The sequence below is a fragment of the Vanellus vanellus genome (assembly GCF_965231255.1).
Source record: "Vanellus vanellus genome assembly, chromosome: 6".
Taxonomy (NCBI): domain Eukaryota; kingdom Metazoa; phylum Chordata; class Aves; order Charadriiformes; family Charadriidae; genus Vanellus; species Vanellus vanellus.
The window spans coordinates 54,980,724-55,003,276 of record NC_138911.1 but is presented as its reverse complement, the minus strand read 5'-3'; the positions used below and the strand labels follow the sequence as shown (position 1 = coordinate 55,003,276).

The 22,553-nt window shown below is 38.0% G+C and overlaps 1 protein-coding gene across 1 annotated transcript in view; it reads right to left on the bottom strand.

Annotated features, from left to right (window-relative positions):
• Positions 1-5,833: 5,833 nt before the first annotated feature.
• Positions 5,834-22,553, bottom strand: part of SLC38A6 (solute carrier family 38 member 6) — a 40,396-nt gene continuing 23,676 nt past the window's right edge. The window contains exons 7-16 of the mRNA XM_082485454.1: positions 20,785-20,867; positions 20,256-20,314; positions 15,439-15,504; positions 15,191-15,244; positions 13,588-13,667; positions 12,743-12,843; positions 8,778-8,902; positions 7,777-7,921; positions 7,561-7,655; positions 5,834-6,452 (exon numbers count right to left, since the gene is read on the bottom strand). Of these exons, the coding sequence (XP_082341580.1) occupies positions 6,372-6,452; positions 7,561-7,655; positions 7,777-7,921; positions 8,778-8,902; positions 12,743-12,843; positions 13,588-13,667; positions 15,191-15,244; positions 15,439-15,504; positions 20,256-20,314; positions 20,785-20,867 (889 nt within the window). The 3' untranslated portion in view covers positions 5,834-6,371. The remainder of the gene's footprint in view (positions 6,453-7,560; positions 7,656-7,776; positions 7,922-8,777; positions 8,903-12,742; positions 12,844-13,587; positions 13,668-15,190; positions 15,245-15,438; positions 15,505-20,255; positions 20,315-20,784; positions 20,868-22,553) is intronic.

The window sequence follows — 22,553 nt, the reverse complement described above, 5'->3', positions numbered from 1 at the left end:
GGGAGGCACAGCTACAGCCACCAAGGTCTCTTCTTCTGCTGCCTCTTGTTTTAGAGGGGAGCAGAAGAGCACAGAAAGGGCAGCTTTGCTGTCAGTGAAACCAATACCTGAGAGGACATCAACTGCAGGTTGTGCTAGACAAGTTATTTTTTGGCGTCCTCTGTGTTTTGGGGAGCAGAGTTCAAAGAGTAAAATCAAGCACTGAGAGTAGGCAGGGTCAGGAGGAGCAGTTCATAACAGCTTTCCCGGACCACGTCTCGCATCAATTTCAAGGTGGGTGCTGCAAAAGATTGCCTGCAGAATGGAGCGGGGATCACACAGAACTACGCAGATGAAGGAGAACACGTGTAAGTGCACAAATATGCTACCACCAACAAACCAGGGACGATTTTTAAGAATGACACCCTTCCCTGGTGAAAGCGATGCTACAGCCTGAGCTGGGGCTAAGCAGCACCACCACTGCATGTCAGGAACTACCTGCAGAGACGACAACGCTTTGTTATGTCACTACGCAGGCACATTATGCACAAAGCAAAGATCACAATCATGAGTTACACAAAAAAATGTTCTTTATTTTCTGGTTTGGGTTTTTTTTTTTTTTTTGGAACATGCCCTGGCTGTTCCACGGGGAATCCGAGGGAAGGAGAACTCAAACCAGGAAATTTGTTGTACAACATACAGGTCTGACTGGAGCTAGGCAATTTTTACATACAGATAATTTTTTTTACAAATTCCAATTCCACACAAAGCACGGCTGAATGATCACGACTGAAACACAAATACAAAAAACCACCACCACAAACTGCAGAAATGAGGCAGCACTTTTGTAATATTGAAAACTCTCTGCCACTGGCAGTCATTAGGAAGTAGCAGTAAACGTGTCCAAAGGTTTTTCAGGATGCAGAGCAACTACAACTGACGCTTTCAACATGAAAGACAACTGTAAACAACAGTTTCAGGTAAATCGTTAAAATTAAATCTAACTGGGAAAGGAGTTCGACAACAATCAATGCTACTCTAGCTCCTGGACTGATCAGAATTTCAACCTTTAATTAGAGAGCACATTAGGATGCCCACCATAGGAATAAGAAGATTAATTTTCATCTCTGTAAGTAGGGACATTTAGCAACAACTTCATTAATCTTCAAGTATTTGTAGTGATGCATTAGTAAATATGTCCACCTCCTTCTCTTTCTTTACCGAAATATCAGTGTAAGCCACACAAAGACCCCACACTACTGAATTGGCAGGACTCCAAATTCCGAACCTCCCTTTGACTCAGTAAGGGCTCGGAAGCTGGCCCGCCAGAAAGGTGATGGGGACATTGTTGTATTTCTATCCAGAACAGGCAGAATGAATGCATGCTAATGAAAGCATTTCCTCTCCTTCACAAAAAAATCCTAAAAATTATTTTTAGGAATTTATTTTAAATGAGACTGGCCATATTGGGTCAGACAAAATACCCACATAGCTCCACAACTCTGCTTGACTTCTGTCCCAAGGAGGTGCCTACAGAACCTCAAAACAGGCAAGGGTGGACTGACAGGTCCAGCCTCCATGGACTATACAGCTGTTGGAGCAGGGACTTCCCGATCCATACCAAAACAACACTTTGTGCAGCATGAGAAATACAGTAATAAAGTATAAGCCCCTATTTGCTCTCATGCAAACAACGTGCTTCTGAGCTGCTCACAGATTGAACATTTGCCCTAGCAGCTCGGTCAGACAGATCCTGTTGCACCATCGTGTTTTCATCCTCACGAGGAGGACTGCAAGGGTAAGGAACATGGCACCTTACATGTGACATAAATGATTTAAGAACTCCAAATCAGCACAGTCTCCCCATGTTGCAAAGTTAAGATGTTGCCATGTTTCAAAAAGAAAAACTCTTACAAGGACAGGCCTGACAGGCACACCAAAAAGGTCTGCCTACGTGTAACATTGACCTTTGATGATGACCAGCGGTGGACACTTAGTGAAAATTAAACCAGCAGGGCACGGATGAAGCGGTGCTTTCCCCGATCCACACCCTTCCCCAGGCTGCACTGCCCCTACCAATCACCCTGGCTGTACAACTAATGGCGCATTCCTGCTTAGGGCCCCGCAACTGATCTTAATGCCAAAATGAAGTGAAGGGGAAGGTGAAAAGAGGGACAGAGAGAGGACAGGATAGTTTCACAGTGTCTCAATTTTCACTATACAAGGACATGAGAATTTTAAACAAACCTATTGCCATGAAAATCAATATACTAAGACACAAACTTCTTAAGAACGTGGGAATAAACCGTGAGCATTTGCCATACTACAAGGGCAGGTTAGGAGTGCTTTTGTTTTGCAGTACTCATTCCTACAATGCTGTTTACAAGAGACACTCTCCACACCCAGCTTACCACAGTCCGTCTGAAATCCGAGCAGCCTTCAAATAGACAAGGCATGGAAATGGGAGAATGAGAGAAAACAAATCAAAGGCTACCAATTAATTTTCATGTCTTACATTGTTCTTCTTGTTCAGCTGGAGAAACGGAAACTTTCCAATTGAGTTCAGAAATGCTGTGGCCCCCTTCATCCATTCCTGTCAAGTCCTCGGAAGAGAAGGCTGGAAAATGATAACTACAGGTAATAGAGCAGAACCACTGAACTTTATAAATCTGGAAATTCAAGAAAAAAAAAAATCTGTACACAATAATAATGAAAAAATGTAAGCAGGGAGTTCCAGACTAGAGGCGTGCTTTGCTCAAAAAAAATTGTGCTAGTGTACAATTGTTGTGAAACCTTTACACAGACACAACAAACAGAACAGCCTATGGGACATGCAAAGAATAAAAATAGTGTCCTTACTCTGCTTTTTCATTGTGGAAAACACTCATACCTTTTTCTAAATTTGGAAACAGAAGTTCTTTCTCTTTATGCCCCTCTCCCTCTTTCATATTTTAAATTATGTATCATAGAAACTCAAAAGTAGCAGTATTTCTCTTTTTCAGATGAAAGATAACACGCATTCTGTGACCCCCCCCCGTGCTGTGATCCTTTTTGCGCCACAGCCAAAATGTAATAATAGAGCTCCAGCAGAGGTGTGAATTGCTTCCATTCATCCTCACTGAGTATTAACTTCATACACTGGTATTCATCATTCCACAGTCTACCTATTAGGATGGTTAGTTAATAGCCAGGCTAGTTAGGATAATACTCAGGGATTAAAAACAATAATGTAGTGATTTCCATAGCATTACAGGAACCAACTGTAAAATTAACACCGTCTTTCAGGTATTTTCTCAGTTACATTTTTTAAGATTATGCACACAATCTCGACTGGCTGTGTACGAGCAGAGCATTACAGTGCACGGCAAGACTCGGCTTTTTCAGGGGGAAGAGGAAAGAGCAAAGAGCAAAAGCTTAGCAAATCTTTGTCAACTTTCCGCACCTTCACAGATAATCTAAGTTTTCAGTGTTAAGTCTTGCTGGTTAGAGTTTAAAATAAAGTGACTGCAGTGTTTACAAGTATTACTCAATATTATGCTACAAGAGTGTATGATAAATGAGAAACAATTTCCATACAATTTCTAATAAATATTCCTCCTAGATTCTAGTATCTGAAAAAAACCTATAGTTCATTCACATGAATGTAAGGTCTCCAGTTTTCCTAAACAGTTTTGCTTCAGTCAGATATGAAAATTATTTCCTGATGTACAGCTGTCATTGCTTTCTCAAGGTACACTTTTATAAGGTAAATAATTAGCTTTTTACACTACTGTCAGAGATACACCTTGAGTGACCGAACCCCTATAGTATAACGAAACCTGTGAAACACGGCTGTTGGAGGGCAGCTGCAGGCAGGAAGGTGGCTACATCTGGTTATCGAGTTAAACAAGCTGGGAGAACTGCAAGAACAAAGGCAAGATGGGGAGCCTCCACCATTAATGCTCATACAAGGCTGAGAAAGTCTGATCAACCCCTTGGTCAAAGGAGGCCAGAAACCTCTCAAGTTAGAGATATCCCCTATGTACACACACACCCTTTCACCTGCTGAAGCAGAACTGCTGAGCAAAGTGTGAGCTCTTATGAGAAAAATATGCAATCTAATGGCTGCTGCTGCTCAAAAAGGCAGTCCCACTCCCACCACCTCCTCACTTTTCTTGTCCCCTAAGTGAGCTCACTCAGTTCATTTTTTTGGCAGATAACGTGTCACATCTCCTGGTCATGGTGGTTTTCTGCTAATTAAACATGCTGACCAGGAGCCACTACCAGTGCCACAGTAGTAGTTGTGAACTTGTGGCCAAGAGTGGACATGCTGTTTCTGGTACCGACAAACTACTAAATGGCTCACCTTGCATCACAAAACTTCTGCTAGAAACTTCAGGATAAAAATAACTGCAGTCTTTTCCAGAAAATAGCGCACCAACTCCTGCAGAGTGGGGATCCTACCAAAAATTCTGAGTTAGTTCCCAGGCAACACCAAACACATCTATTTCTATATTCAGCTCATAAGTAGAAGAATATTCCCCAGGCAAAACAGATTCCTGAGGCAGTACCAAGCTGCACCACACCTTCACGCCATCTATCAAAAATGAAAACTATCTTATGGATCCTGCGAGAGCCAAGTGATCTGTTGGCATGAGAAATTCTAGTTTGTCAGCACAGGAATACAGGTGGTGATTCCAACTCTGCTATTTTTGTTCCTCCCTCTTGGACAGGTAAGGACCAAGTACATTCAATCAGGGTTATGTTAAAGTTGGCACATCAGCGTTTTCCAAATGCTAAGTGACATAATTAAAAAGTTTAATAGCACAGACCCACTGCTAAGAAGTTAGAAACGCCTGGCTCTGGAGCATCTCCTCTATCTCAACTGATAAAACATAAGTCAACATATTAACAGAACTGTCTCAGCAGGACTCTCTAGCAATGGTCAAGTGATTTGCTAACTGTGCGCTTTATGGACAGAAAAATGTATTTAAATGTCACTTACTAGCTGCTTTCATTACTTTGCTATGTTTCACTTGTGTCTTATTCCACTTCTCACATGTAAAAGTGCTAAGTTAAATTAAAAGAAATATTGCATACGGAAATAATGAAGAACTTTCCCAATCTCTAAGTCTTGCCGTTTGAGGCTGGGGTCTAATTTCTTACCTTTACACAAGACACTTCTGTGGAGGCTTAGCTTCATTAGGGCATAGAGTCTCTGAAGAGATTAGGCTTTTTTAAAGACATCAGATTGCATCTGATAGAAACAAATTTAAAAAACCTTACCACGATATCATTCACTACCTTCATTCTACTAATATGAGGAACTTTTGTGGTGGGCACTCGATACCATATTTAGCAGAGCCCAGTTGATGTTGAAAATTGCCTTAACATTTCATTTAATCAAAAGGAAAGGGAATTATGAAAAAGTACATGGAAGTTTAGAAATCTAAGATAAAATTAGGGTTCTGTAATCATAAAGTTTCCTTTGTCTTCAGCAGAGGCAGAATTTCACCTTTCAACTCCAAACCTTCTCTGACACACAGCACTACATAAAATATAGAAACACTCTATTTCAAATATGAAACAATTGTAAAAATGGGAAGAAGACAGAAAAAGAAAAAATTCTTTCAGTGCGAGGAATACTGAGGTACAATGAATAATATTCAAAAGCAGATCTTAATTAAAAAATGTCTATTATTAACTGCGAAATGGAAATACTTCCCAATGCTACTAAAACACTATTATGCTAGATGGGCAAAGCCTTCTAATTTAAAAATTACTTCAGTATGATTCAAGTACACTGAGGTATAAAAACTGTATTTAAAGAAACAATTAACAAATATTATCATGATGTGCCCATTAAACTGGGCTAAGGCAGTTGGTTTCTGGATCCATGTTAGGATAAATTAGGGTAAACATTTGGAATCAGGAAGTTCTTAATATGAAGTGGCTGAAATTTTGGAAATTATTCAAGCAATAGAAGTCTTCCACAGCTTAGGATAACGCGTGCATTATCCTAAATGCACACATCATGATATGCACATCATGAATGATGTAACATCTACCCGTCTCATTGTCTTTAAAACAGAAGTTATTTCAAGGTTCTGCTTTTGTTCACCATGTACACTAAACCATTTTTGCATTGCAAAATTCTCAAGAGATCTTTTTACCCATCATAATTACATCATTAAAAACTAATATTTTAGAATGGCAAAGACTAATTGTCCAGTAACTGAAAAGAGTGACTCAAGGAACATCACTAGTGCAGTTAAAATAGAGCGTTATTTCTTCCACAGACAGCTTTGGTTGGTGTTTCCTTTAGGATGTCCAGCATTCATTTCAGTAGTTTTGACACGTCTCTGGTTCTTGCTGTCCTTCTGAAGCTCAGTTCAGACAGTGACAACAGGCTGTTATTGATTAATCCAATTGCAAATTATTAGAACTAAACTGAGAAGGCCAACACAAACGCCAAAAATAACCAATGCACATGCCTGTGAAGAAAGAAAAGCAAAAATTAATGTTTTACTGAAGGAAGCATTTTACATTTCCAAGGCTTGTAACTAGTAACAAAAAAACCTGTAAGAACAGGTTTAAGTAGTGTCTTTTAAAATAATTTTTAATATTTCAAATTACTCAGTCTTCAAACAAAAGGTATCTGCTTAGAGGGAAACTAAACTAAGCCTGCTCCGGGATAGTTTAATTGGGAACTCTCCGAGCAGTCTGGTTTGCTTGCTCACACTATCCATCCGCAATAAAAAAAAAAAAAATTAAAATTGCCCTGTAGAACTCTGAACAAATTAAGAAACTGAGTTTGTATTTTACTCAAAATATAATTCAAGTTACAATGGACTCTTTATATTTTTGAAACAGATTATAATAAAACCACAGTTCAAGAGACAGTAGATTGGTGATTTATAACGAAGCCCCAAATCTGTTGGAACTAGTCATGACTCTAAATGGTCAGAGAGCATCATTATTAGATTTCCTTTCAGATTCTCCATTTTGTCAATACAAGCACAGCCCTATGAATCATAAGAATGGCAGAAGGACTATGTATAAACAGTTTGTCAGCATTTTAGCTACTGTCATGGAGTTGCTCTGCTGAGCAGTGGTTAAAATGAAGAAGTTACAGTGCAAAATGCAGGCTGTTGCACAAATTCCAGCTAGAACTTAACCTACTACACTAAAAGAGAAACCATGGAAAGGAGAAAAAATAAAAGGAAGGGGAAAAAAAAGTTGTTTTTGAGAAGGCTGACACAGGAAACAAGCATAAACACTGTTTCACTTAAATGCAGTTTGGCTTTGTTCCAGCTGCTCAGACAACATCAGTGATGCATAAGAACTGAGGAGAAATTGGATTAAAAGTCAACATCTGAAAACTATAGGGAAAAGCATGTATTCAGATCAATAGTCCGGCACGCGGGCATACTGTTACTCAAAAATCTGCTGTGAAGATGACTAGATCTATCATGAAGGAAGAAAATGCTCACAGTTTTTGTGAACTGCAATGAAAACAGGAACTTTGCTCTACAGTGTATTAAGATGCATCTAAAATGGGCCTGTTTAAATATAATCAGCACACATGAATAAAAAGCATACCCCAAGTTTCTGTGGTGATAAAAAGTCCTCTCTGCTAAGTTTAAGATAAAATAGTCCAGGATATACAAAAAGCAAACATGTTGATGTGGTTGAACCTTTAAAAAACAGAAAGTAAGATTTTACTTAGTGCAAGACTGAAGTATATTAGTTTATCATAATACTGATTTTTTTTGAAGAAAAGTTTTAAAAAAAAAACAACAATGAAAACAAACTTACCAACTACTCCAAATACATTTTTAATGTCTGGCACGTACATTGCAAACAGAACAACAATTGTATTCAGTGTTAAAGTGACAAGGATATGGCAAATCCACGACACAGGAAGATGAGAGCAAAATACCATCAATACAGCTTTCCTTGCCTACATAATACGAAGAGAAACATTGCATGGGTAAATACATACATATACCTGTATTTTAACCTTACCTCAATTTCATAAACTTAAGATTACATCATTCCAGATGTGAAAGAACATTTTAAAAATCAAAAAGCAAAAAATTTAGTAATAGCTAAATATTTTGTCTTTCTGTAACATAAAGTTTAGTTTAGTATTAAAGCACTATTTATCACGTTGCCATTAGTCTTAAGGAAGTACTCCTTCATTGCAGGGACAAAAGAAGGTCTGGGGGATAATGCTTTGTCCCTTTGAGCATGCTTGGTAGCAAATGTCAGCATGTTGTCAACTGATATGTAATCTATACACTACTTCTATATACAGTTTTGCATATGCAATTTTTTTGGGTCCTAGCTAAATGAATTTTCACTGCTACCATAGTACTGATAAACTAAAGTAGGGTTTTAGATGATGAAATAGGTCAATATGTGTTTTTAATTTACAATTAAAGTGAGCTTTCAAGCATAAGTGTGTTTGTGTGTGGGTGCGTGCATGTAGAAAGGAAAAACCAAGTCAGCAAAACTAAATTTAAGAGGGGAAAAAAATCAAACTAAATAAACTTTAGAAGTTCTGAATACTCTAAATTAAAAACAATGCTGTGGGCTAGTTTTAATCTGAAATCTGTCTCAAGAGCACAAATTAGCTTAGTGGTTACTTGTTATTTTGGAGCTCTCATGGAACATATGCAAATATGTGGTCTTTGATCAATCACTTGACAAGTGAATAAGATACACAAGACTAGATGTGACTCAAATATTGCAGTCTGCAAAGCATTAGCATTACCAATGCTTATGCCAGCTTCAAAATGCTTAGGAGTACTTACTGGGAAATGGATTAGAGGCACTGTCAAAAGCACAGCAAACAGTATGGCTACTTTAACAGTCATGATGACAGTATCATGTGGCAGGTACCTGCTGTAACCTTGTAGCAATTCAGAGTCCACTTTGTCTGAAAACCAGAAAGATGAATTGCTTTGTTAATCGGTTGAGAACTAAGATAATTAGCAATGCATACTAAGCTTATATTCAAATTGATCAATTTGCTTGTGTCTAATGCGGAGTGGAAGGGGGTTGCAGATACGGGTCACTTTGGCATTACTGATACACTAGGATACATAACCTCAAGAAAACTTAAAAAACTTCAGGAGGCAAGTCTCAGTAGAGCCTCTGCTAAAGATAAAGCTACCTAAAGAGAAGATACAAATATGAAGGAGAAAGCATTAAAAAGAAAGGTGATGTGACATGAAGCCAAATACACAGTACTGTAAAACTTGTTCTATGTGTCTGAAACAATCAACACTAGACTGTTTTGGTTCAAAGTAAAAGCCAGAAACAAATTAATTTTGATAAACTGGCTGAATTGCATTTGGTTCCCTCCTCCACCACCCCACCCCGAACATTAAATGATATGCAAGGTAAAATTTCATGATTTGAAAGAAAAGCTGCAATTTTAATTTAAAGGAAGAAAGAAATGTTCAAAACTATGCTAGCGTATGTACTTTTACTGACTATAGTTAACAATATATTGCTGGATAACATGGAGAAAGATAACTAGCATCACTTATACTTCTAAAACATGTTTCTTATTAAAAAATAAAACAACACCACACACCACACCAAAAAAAAAGGTAAACTATCGACAATTGAGACTGATTTTTCCCTATGCCTGAGTAGACAAGTGCAACGCAAGGACACCTGAAGGCTGTCAGTTTGGATTCTTACAGGACCCAGGGAATAACAGAGGACTGCACTGGCAAGGCACCAAAAAAGGGCAAACACTTTTAGATGACAGCTCTGTTTTCTTCAGCAGTGAGAATCTCATGTGCACTCCACCACATGCATATTTAGCTTTGCAAAACTGACTCTATTGTGGAATTAGTATAGTACTGTATACAATGGACACACCATCATAAGCATTACTTTTGTACTATTCAAGGCAGAAGTGGAGCAAAAAGTGACGAATCAGTGATGAGTCCTTCACTTTTGACTTTTGTCCTTTTAAGGTGAAAATTTTCACTAAGTTAACAGCAAAGGTCAGAGCCCTCAGAGTGGTCTGCTGCCATGACTTTTTTTGGGGGGGGCATACCTCGACTCTGCTTTTTTTACCTTGACTCTGCTTTTTTGGACTTCAGAAAGGACCAAAATTTCCACCAAAGTCCAGTCACTATATGAAGTTTCAAACTCACAGAAAACAGAATAAACAGTCTGAACCACAGAAAGATGAAACACGTCTCATTTCAAAGAGGGAAGTCTTTTTTTGTTTTCAATTTAAAATAAAATGTTTTACATTTTCTCGGACTGGTGTTTTAGGAACAGGGAACAGACTCTCTCTATTTAAAGAAATAAGTTAATTACACAAGACAACCAAATAGTGAAAAAAGGAGAAGCAGCATGCAAGGGGGAGAGGGGGTTGGGGATCTCTTAGAGACATACACTGTTGATTCCAGTGTTTTAGGCTCTTGAGTCTCGGAGTTACTGAAAGAAATCAGGCTTGCAGAAAAACAGAAATGTTCCCAGTGAAACAGACTAGAAGACTACAGTCAAGACAGGGTCTTGTCCCAAATAAATCATGACAGTGAAGGTAACAGGAACTGGGATGGTTTCTAGGACTACTACCATTTTCCTTTTTTTTTTTGTTTGGTTTTGTTTTTTTTTCCTCTTCTTGTTGAGATTTCTTCTGGAGTCAGATCGTTACACCACACTGCCTGCTGAATCTCTCAAGACTCTCAGAGTGGCACTCAAAATTACATTTTCCTACAAACCACACGAGAGACAGTCAGGAAAGAGTAATAGTGGCCTATATGCTATTAGGGGTTTCAGGACTCCCCATATAATTTTTCAAAGGATTCTGAGTGTCAAGGGAACATTTTCAGACAGTTATGGTCAGACATACACTTGGGGAAAAAAAGGTGCAAAATTCCCTAGAAATCTGGAATTATTAGCTGCTGATAGCCAATATTCTTGGTGCTTTGTCAGACAGTATCTCAACCTCATGATCAAGAAATATAAAACACCCTGAAAGGAGAGGAAATCCTAATCAGAACACTTTTGCCTTACTGCCTTACTGTCCCTTATAAGAATTTTTATTCATTTAAATCAACACAGGTTAACGTGACCATCTCATAAAAAGGGTGAGTTTTCAGAAGATATCAGAAGAATCCTCATAGATGACTGTGATACATTTATGTGACAGCATTTTTATGAAACTACTCCAGAAGACAGATCACCAAGTACAGGTGATTCAATTTGATAATGTGTGCTATGTGAGCAAAACACACCGTAACACAAATTTACAGCAGGATACCCAGAGCCAAATGACTCTTAGAAAAGGCACGACACTGTGATGTTACATGATGGGATACTAAAATTGCTGTACGAAATAGACGCCCACCTATTTCTGCCAAGGTTATGATGGACCCTTAAAAAAAGGCCACTATATAGATAAGGGTTCTGAAATCTTTCTGTGTACTTGGGAAATGCAAGAATACCAGACAGATGAAGTCATCTACGTTTAAACTCAACTAAAAAAACAGTACCCAGAGTATTCAAAAGTCCAAATGCAGAGTTATTAAATTGGTACTGAAGCACATTGCCATGTAAACTCTACAGCAAATGAAAATGAAAGATGTCTGTAGAATTTGGTAGGGCACCACTCTTCTGTTTGGTAAATAAAAAGGTATATTTACTTCATCAAGCACTATGTCAACAACATCTCTAAGAAATGTACATTTCTTGGTCCAGTTCATGCATCAAACAGATATGATCTCTGGCTCAGGAACTGCATGCAATGCTAATTACTGAAGACCAGAAGCATGTGCTAGGAAGCCCAACTCAAAGCTTATCCTTTTAAATTTTTAAATCCTTCCCTAGTCTTTTGTCATTGCCCTCCACTGAAGTCAAGACACAAAACTAGATGGGTGCTTTCTGTGATTCAGACCTTCTAATTTTCTTATGTTGTCAATTTTTTTCCGTAGTCCTCTAGTTTTTCTTTACATTACACAGAAACAAAGGTATCATGAAGAAGTCACTTTGTGCAGTCCTTTAAAATAAGGCTTTCCTAAACTAGATGATTCACGTGAAAAAAATTTTCCACTTCAAGCAGATTTCTAGTGAAACAGCTAGTATTAGTTCCAATTAATTTGCAAAAATACAAAAACAAAACAAAGAAGCCGTACATGCTTTGTACTCAAGCTGTACTGGACAGGGAAAACATGCTGTAAACCTTCATACGTACCTAGCATTAGGGCTAGCTTGCTGTGGGTCAAATTCCCCTCATAAAAGGCAACCACCTCAGTGCTACTCAGAGACTACAAATCAAATGTGTTGGGCTATCACAGGGTTAATAACTGATAAATCTTGCCAGAAGACAGAGCCTTAGAACAGACCTTTCAAACTTGTTGGACAAGCAGACTATTATCAGATCTCAAAATTTCTCACAGACCATGATAAATCCGTTCCCAGCTTTTAAGTGAAAATATTATGCGGTCCAACATACAGTGGCAGTCAGTAGTCTAATTACATAGCATTAGAGAACATCAACAGCTCATCAGCTATAGTTTAGGGACCAATATCTTGTCTGTATAGCATTTTAGCCCACAAACCCTGTGAAGTTTAGCGATGTTACACAATGAGAAGTCAATGATACTGTAATACTTTGCATTCTGTCTGGAGTACTTCAAGCTTGTTTGTGCACTGATACACTGGAATCCTCAGAAATCGTGTTCCTGTGAATGCATTTATAATTTATTATTAGCCTTCATTTTAAAGAATACTTGAAGAATATACTTACCATAAAACGTCAGGTACCCAAACAGAGCAGACATAAAGTAAATTAGGAAACTCAGACCAATTCCTGTGACAGTTACATTCTGCATTCTACTTTTGGATGGACTAAAACACAAAAAGAAACCCCAGAAAATTAGTGTTGCTTAATCTGTATTGTGGACTATTAAACACAATGCAATCTACATTAAAGAAAAAAAAAAAAAAAAAGAAAAAACAACCAAACCTGCAGCTTGCCTTTCATAAGAAAGCATCCATTTAATTTATGGCCACAGAGTATTTGGTGAGGTCTGTGCTGTCAGCAACATTTAGGGTTTTTAAAAGTATTTTTAATCTGGTAATTAAAGGGCGCTTTTCATGCAGACAACTAACATTGTCCCCATCTTGTAGGGAATTTAGACATACCAGAGTATTTTTTAAATAAAAATTCTGATTTATACAGGATGATATATATTCAGAGCCAGGAACGGAATCTGGGTCAAACAGTGAAACAGACTAGAAGACTACAGTCAAGACAGGGTCAAAAAAACCCCACTGAATTACATGTGGCCAAATGCAGATTCAGTTACAGCAATAAAAATTAACTAGTAAGTACCTTAGCAAATGACCTTTTTTCTCCAGATTGTCCAGGCCAGGACAATGTACTGACATTGATGATGGAACCATTATTTGCTACTTTTCTCTCCTGTAAGAGAGGAAAAGCCAGTACAGACTAAAACTGTACATTTCCCCAAAAGATGAAAGCCACTTAGTTTGCATTGTTTGATGGCACTTTTTCAAGATTGATTTAGGGAAAAAAATACAGAAATACTATAATTATATTTTAATATTGCATGTGTTTTCATACATTACCTTCGGAGCTCACAATAGATGGGTAAGACTGAGGTATGGCAGAGAAAAGAGAAGGCCATAGTTGGTATTGCGTAAGCACTCTAAAATACAAGAGAAACATCTTGTAGGTTGTTTGTTATTACAGATGGTTGGAAAAATATCTGGATGAATTCAGAATTCAATTCAAGCATCGGAAGTTAGTGGAAATCTTTCCACATTATGTTTTGAGATAAATCTCCACAACGCAGAATGGCGTCTCTGAATCATTCCACAAAAAATGGACCTTTTCAACTAGTATCTCTTCAAGTGGTGGTCATAGCTTAGTATTTCATGATCAGGGAAGGTCTATAAGCTAACAATTAAAAGATTCTTTTTTAGCTATATTGAGGCCAAGTACTTACATAAAAAGAGTAGGATTTGGCCCAGAGTCAGTATGCCATTCATGAAATTTTCTAAATTCTAATAGCTGTAGCTACTGTCGAATTACTGATTCCTTCATCCTGACTTCACTATTGTCTTATTACTCCTTCACAAGAATTTGGATACAGCATCCAGAAAATACAACATGCTTTGGCATCTAAAGTTTTAAGATAGTTATACAATTAAAGTTGCAACCACACAATTAGTGGTATATTATTCCAAAAATTTGTAATAGAAGAGATGAGTCATCCAGTATAGCTTACTTCAATTGCCAAGTGAAATAAGCTGAACTATAACAAACACTTTTGTGCTGACATAAGCAGGCCCATACTGGTAAAAATACGTCACTTTCTACTGATAAAATTAAAATGGAAAAAGAAGTAGAAATGAGTCCCAAGATTCTTCAAAGCACAAAAGGCCAGAATCTCACGGGAGATGTTTCTGGTCAAAGCAAAATTTCTCCTTTGATCTACAGATAACATTTGTCCCATGTTTGCATTGCCCAACCTCCCCCCCCCCCCTTTTTTTTCTTGGGAAGGTGGGGGTGGATTTTGTTTTTTCAGACAAATGCAACCAACTGTGTCCGTCCTAAATTCCACTACGCTACAGGCCTATCCCAGATTTATTCTTCCCCTTTCCCCTTCTTCTTCACCCCACAGAGTTCTATGTGACACTTCCTCTCCTGCAAGCCTTGATGGGTGGTGACATGATTTAAATGCCACATTAATTAATAAATACCAGAGCTGGCATCCAGTGAAATGCACAAGATTGCATTAGGCCTGAAGACTTAGCTTCAGGTAAGAAAAAACTAAGGTTAGGTCCAGGCAGTTTCAGGAAACCTGTTCTACCTCGCAGGGAACTAAAAGTGTGCATACAGCCAAGTAGCGCTGACTTCCAGCTGAGGGCATATTAAATTGGCTTGATCCAACTGCACCATGAGACTGACCACCGCTGCATCTGTTATACTTTATACTTTGGTCATATTTGCAAAATGTTTTCATATATGCTGCCTTGGACAGCCAGCCTTCATATAAAAAAGAAAGAGTGAGACTGGATAACACTTGGCAACAGGTATAGGAAATATTTCAGCAGCCTATAACTAGTTTTACAGAAGAATAGCTTACCCTGGATAGAGTTTAAACCTCAATTCTTTAAAAACCACCCCCTCCCCCCTTTAAGTTTGCATATTGTTAATAGAGACTACCTCTTTTGAAAGATGAAAGAGCTTTGCTTTACAATCCCCAGTAGAATTTGAAACCTGTAAGACACACATGCAAAAAAATGGCATAATGAAAGAATAAGCCCAAACCACAGACATGAAACGTTTTCGCTTCTGTGATGATTAAGAAAAGTAGGAATTTAAATTACAAGTCATTCTGAAAGTGTTAATGTAAAAAAAGCATTACAGTTACTAATAAAATTAGAAGAACTTCGAAACAGCATGCATTTTACCTGTAAAGTGTCTATGGCACTATTTAGAGGTAGAGGACAAGGGATCGACCATTTTTTAATCATAATCTGCAAAGACAGCACATATAATGTATGAATGATACTCTAAGAATCAGTTTAAATTTAGATATATGTAGGTAAAATATCAGACTGTTGGTATACAAAGCAGGGAGCTACGCCCATAGTAAATGAACAGGCTTGACTGGTAGACAGGCCACAAGAAGGAGACTTGACAGAAAAACTTGTCAGTGCCATTCCATACAGCTGCTCACTATGCACAGCTGGCAGCCTTATGGCGTGCCTATCTGGAGGTGGTGCACTGAAATGAGCTCTGACATTAACTGAAATACAACCAGCGCTCCGCATTCACTCTCTCCGTGCTCCATACTAACTGCCTCCCGTACAGAATAGCTGCTGTGTTAGCTATCCCAGGCCCTTCCCCTAAGCACACAAGCCTTTAACAGAGATAGAGCAGAGCCTAGGGCTAATCTTAAAAGGCAGAAACATATGGTTTGGACTAGAAAGCAAAGGAAAAACAATAAATGCAATTATTGTCCCAGAATGTCATTGGGGCTTTAGCTACTCCCTGCTGGTTTAGGGACTGCCAAGGAACAGGGCCGAAAATCAAAGGGAAATTAAAATAAGCAGTGTTACCTCCTTTTTCAGGAGCCTAGTTTAAAATGATAGTTGCATTGCTCTCCTTACCCTAACTAATTTCCTATTGTAGTTGTCTGGCTTTAGAGGTTATAATTCTTTTGAAGCCTAGAGCAAATAATTAAAAACTTAATTAAAGACTCAGATTCACAAGAAGAATAACATAGAAGAGAGCACTTCTCCTGGCTCAGAGAACTACTTTTTGCTTGCAGCCAAGTGGTGTTTTCCCAGGGGATAAGGATTAGATGCTCCCTTTTGTCACTGGTGCCAGGAGAAGCAAACAAATGCTACCTCCGGCCAAAATGTGGGGAAAGGAAACTGCGGGTACACGGCACGCTGAGTCCATTGTGGCAATAACACATCTTAAATTGCATGACTAAGAACAACTCAAGGTACGGAACTAGGTAGTAGCTTGCACAACAGCAGTCTGCAAACTTTGTGAAAAAGGATTATCAATGGAAATCCTCCAACTGTGTTGCTGACACTAAACTAGCACTGCTTTATACCAGGAGATCTGTTCTTACCCGCTTATTGATTGGCTAAACTGCCTCCCTCTGTGCAAGGTGAACTGCAACCTCATCTGAGGAAGGGTGTAAGAAGAGACAAGAACATGCTGGTAGCACATCAAGAAGTTCAACCAAAGAGTAAGCAAGGGAGAAGGAGGAAAGGACCAAACACTAAAATGTAACTTAGGCCTGTATCATACAAATGCATGACTCTGTCATATGGGTCACCCCTGCTTCACATCCTTCTTGCACACTAAGCAGCAAGAAGCTACGAGCTGAGACACAACTGCTGCAATTGTGGATGCATGGCTGCGCTATCTCCCCAGGAAGCCCAAGGTTGCTGGCTAGCTGAAGACATTTATGAGGCTGAGCAAGAAGGCAAAATATTTTTTCAAGGAGATCTCTGTATTTAAAAGCACCCAGATAGGGAAAATAAAGGAGACATTTTGAAAGCTCCAAAGTAGAAGGCTTTGTGGGAGCTCTGGCTAAGGCTAGAATGGGCTTCCTGAGCAATGAAACGGGGGAGGAAGCTAAAGGGCAAGCTTTGGGGAAAATAAAGTGTGCCTGGCAGTGCTGGGGGCAGGGTTTCCTGCAAGCTAAAGAGCAAAGATATATATAAACATTGCAGAGGGAGGACGAGACAAGCCAAACCTAAAAAGCTGAAGAACATTTTTTTCTAAAATGAAATTAATACAGATTAAGAACAGACTGAAATGGAAATAAAAGGAGACAAAATAAAACACACTAAGTGCATTTAAAATCTGTAATTATATTTGCCTACCTGCTTAATTATTCAAATCTGTTTGGGTTTCCAATTGTAGTCTACCCTGTATTTCTAATGAGGTCCCCACAACAGGAAGAGATTTTTAAGTTGGCAGCACAGCCCAGTTAGCTGAGCAGTCATGCAAACAGCACAATCTTTCTCTGGAACTTTAAACCTATTTCATATAAATGTTGTCTTTTGAGTATAAAAAACATTTGGTTTTCAGTGAAAAAACCTAAAACCTAAAGAGAGGTTGTAGTGGAAATAGGGTATTTTAAATCCACAACAAAAGCATTGCTAAAAAATAAAGTTAGAGGCTCAAACTGTTCTAACATTCTCAGTGATGTTGCTTTTCTGTACCCTGCGGAGGGAAAACAGGAATCTCTTTATTCCAGCAGTACTGACAGCACTGAGCAAAGAGGGGGTCTCTGTGCACAACATCAATTCATTACATATGGCAGGTTCCCAATCTGCATCACATTTTGTTCTGGGAACATAAACAAGAGATTTAGGAAAATACCATCACGAATCATTAACACCTTTGTTGAACAAGCTACCAACAGGGCTGTCTCTGAAAAAAAAAAAAAAAAAGAAAAATCTGGCTTTACTCTTCACCAATATTCAATATAGCAAGAGGGGAGGCAAATGAAAAAAAAAAAAAAGTTTAATGATCACATTTAATTTCTTTTCACTTAGGATTCAAGTCAGCAAAGTATTCAACAATCAGAGACAAAAGTGCTCAGGACCTCACAGAACCTGGCTTTGAATTATCAGTTATATATATTTGTTCTTCTCCCAGATCAGCTCATCTCAGTGCTTTCACTTTTTTCCGAGTAAGGACTATAACCAGTATATTAACTTTAAAGAAAAAGATAGAAACACAGAGAGGAGATATGCAACCTGCCAAAGCCCCACAGCAGAGCAAAGAGAACAAAGAGTAGTCTCTAGACTTTTTGCTCAGTGCACTCACTAGACCATACTGACCAAGACATATGCTGCCTATTGTACCTATCTTTTCTCCAGGCTGTATTAAATCTGTGGCTTGCTGGCAAAAAGCTGAACAGATGGTATGCACTTGAAAATACACAGAATTATTGTATATGCAAAATATAATTGTATTACTTCCATATGACTACCACAGTTTTCTTCTGCAACAAATTAAAACATATCTGCTATACAGAAATTAACATTGTGCAAACTAAAACACCGTTTCAACAGCACCTATCACCCACTTCAAAGCCATTAGATATGAAAACTAAACCGCAGTTAATGCCTTTGAGTTTTAGTGCCTAAAGAAGTCAGAGAAAGTATTCTGTGAAGAGTATTAGTTTTCTTTAAATATCCATAACAGCTTTTAAAAATTGTGACTTCAATTAGATTTACTGTGGCTGCTTCTTTGTCACTTAACAAAGAGTAAGCATACAAATGTAACCATTTAATAAGAAACCCAGTAGTCTATGTACTCCTTCATTTGTATTTTCTACCTATTTTTTTTGACAGAGACTCAAAACTAAACACTAACTTAAATCATCCCAGCTTGACATGTCTTCACACAAGTCTTGCTTACACACTTGCCCTTTCTGAGCCCAAAATTGTTTTTGAATGCATCCACCCATTACAACAGCTTTCTTCAAACACGTATACACATTCCCATTGAAATCCAGAAGATGAACTTGTTTTAAAACTCTTGAAACTACCTTCAGCCAAAGGCCTATTTCAGCATTAGTTAGTGCTTTTTCTTCTCTTTTTTTTTTTTTAAAGATAAATTTTAGGAGAGAGGTCAAAAGTTAAGGTAATTTATAAATATTACAAATGAATTTCCATTAGCTCCAGAGAGGCTGTGGCTGCTCCTCAATGCTCAGCTTAGGAAGAATACTTCCCAAGGTCCTACAAACACTGCAATTCCCCAGGGATACCCTAGGGAGATGTTTTGACAGCTTTGAAGTTCGGTTTTATCACATGGTTTAGTTCCTAATGGATTGCCTTGGTCTCCTGGATGGCATGTTTGTTCAACTTGCCTTCAACTCTGTTTATCCTTTTGTAAAACAGGTATTAAATACAAGTCAGTGCAAGCCAGAATGACAGGGGAGAGGGGGAACGTTTTACCAGGCTCCCAAGTAAGATTCTTGTTTCTATACCTAGATGACAGAGTGTGAGTTGCTTGGTTGTACTACATATTACACATGTGCATTAACACACTTTTTCCCTGTAAAAAGAAAAATAGTGCAACTTAAAGGCACGTTTTCCATCTTAGATCTGCCTAGCAGGTCTCACTTTTGATATTTGGAAACATCTACTTCACAGGGGCCTTGAGAGGGTGAACATCAGGGTCAAAAACCCCCATATGGCTCAGAGAAAAGAACTTTTCCTTTCAGCGGGAAAGAAGAATAAGGTCATTGACGTATTAATGAATCTTGTAAACTGCCTTAATGAAGTTCTAGTTTTCTTTGCCTTTTTTTGAACTCTGTCACTCCATTATACATGTAAATTTAATTTATTTGGAGTATATTAAATTCTCCTCTGCACTAGTTGCAGTAAGTAATAGTTAGAAACTAAGAAAACAGAATTCCATTCCATTACTAGTAGGGAAACAAAAGTATATGTGCCAGCTCCCTTCACTGCACTGTCAGCAAAACAAAAATATTGTTACATTTACCAGTCCAAAACAGAATTATTTTAAATCTTTTCACATGCTTGAGAGCTCATATACACTTCCATGCCTCAGCAAAACAAAAGTAATCTGTCCAAGCAAGCACATACTGAACTTAAGGAAAACTAGATTTCACATAAAAAGTTAAGGGGGGAGGGGAAGACAATTCATTTCAAAACGGGCTTACGAAAACATTCAAACAATAAGAAAAAAAAATAGATAAGCTGTGCATAGATTTTTAACTTACCACAAGAGCAAAGTACACCATAAAGAAAAATGATAAACTACTTGTGTAGCCAAGAAAGCCTGTAAAATAACAGTAAAAATAAAAGAGAATTTATAAGGAAAGTGATCCTAATGTACAGCTAAAGCTTTACATTTTAGGCATGTTTTCTATTACAGCACTTGGTATCTGGGGCTTAGGACTCAGAATAACAACATTCCAACTGCCTGTCACAGATCATTTATGTAGTTTTGTAGGGCAGAATTAGAACTGGCTTACCACTAATGGCATGCTGTAAGTAAATGCAGCTCTTTAATGTTCTGCTGTAAAGATTTTATTTTAGTATTGCAGACAAAATACTACTGCAACCCAAGTAATAGGTTAACTAGGCAGGGCTGGAAGGCAGAACACACTACAACAACTTAAGTAATCACCACCATCACCAGCCCCCTGCCAGTTAAAATAAATAAATAACCCATTAAGGTTTTAAAGTCTTCAATAGTAATTGCTATTAAAGTAGCATAATATTCGCTTCTCTTCTTTAATTACTCACCAATTTTAGGAAGAAGCGCAAGAGGAAAAACAATGCAGACTGAAGTAATCAGTAGCAGCAGCCTCCCATCAAGGTACCAAGACCTGTTGGAAAAATCTATTATGACTGATACAAAGCTCAAGAGTCCTGAAAAATATGTTCTACTTTAAACTGTGATCTTAGACAAAATAACCACTACAACAAGAAAAATAGTTTCCGGTCTCACATGCTATTTACATGAACTTCTATCCCTAGTTTCTATATTGTGCTATAAAATAAAGCTCCCAGACAACGAGGAAGCAAAGCACCATCCCATAACACACCAGCAATTGCAGGCAAAGTTGCATAGGCAAGTGTCTGCACGGATCACAGATGTGTTAGTTCTCAGCAGCTCAATATGCAAACCCCTGCCTTTATTCAAAGCAATGATCAGAGGGCAAGGGTATTTCATACTCTACGGATTTCCAATAGAAGTACTTCTATTGTATGCTACATATATCTTGAATTGGATTACACAAAGTTGCATATTTACACAACTGGAACAAATGGCAACATTAATTCCCACTTACTGCTGAACTTCCCTTCCAGTTTATTACTCCTACATGACCTTAGTTCCTTACCACTTCCAAGGGGTGTGAAATAGAAAGCTAAGATACCCAACTGACTTGTTTGGAAATGCAGTTATGTTTTCTAAACATACCAACTCTCTCTTCTGCCCAAGTTCCATTACACCTATCATCACAGGGTTTGAATAATAGAAGAAAACAACAAGTAAATCGACTTTCAGTTAATTTGAAATTATGTTTGCTGTCCAGAGGTGACGTAAGAAAGAACAGCAATAAAGAGGACTTTTTTACCTTTAACTTTGCAGAAAGTGATCACTCATTCTTTGCATAAATCCACTCAAGAATTAAAGGACAGAAGGGATGGAAATTATGATAGTGAAATCTGCTTTAATGTTTAAACATAAAACTATGCATATAAAAAAAACATTGTAGAGGCATATGAAGTCTTAATGCATTTAAAATCTATTCAAAGTATCAAAATCTCATCTCCAAACTGAGGAAAGTACAGATGGATAAGTTGTTAAGAAACAGAAACATCTTGAGGGTGGCTCCCCCTAACTTGGCAATAACCATATCCTGTACTGATAAACATCTTGCACATCAGCCTCCAACTTTCTACCTATAAACACCTTGGCCTTTGACCTTCAAGTTTATTTAGTCCAGGATATGGTTAGCACCTAATAAACAGGCAGCACCTCAAGTTATCATACGAAAAGTAGCGTAACACCTGTGTTAAGAAAAATTACCACATACATATATTAACTACTGTCATACATCATGGACAACCACTAGTGTCACTTGTTTGAACAAAAAAAAAAGGTAATATAAATGAACAGAGAATTTTCAAGGTTGAGGGCATCTCCACCATATCAAAATAAAAGTAACACTTAAGTGACAATGTCTATATTAAAAATTACTCAAAATACATCACTTCAAAAATTGGTATTACTAGCAGAGGTCTGCTACTGCTACAGTGAAAAAGCAACTTTGCCAAGATCAGGCTCCCTGCTGTAGCATTCTTCACGTTGTTATCATTTAGCCTTCACATATTTTTAAACTTTTTCCTTCTTCTAGTATGGTGGATGTTCAGATTAGGAGGAACAGTAACATAGCAGTAGGCAAAAGTAAATGAATGCTGCAGTATGTGAAACATGGTGGGACCTTCTGTTTTAAAATCTCCCAATTCTACACATGCGCAGCAAATCCACAGTTGCCATCATAGCA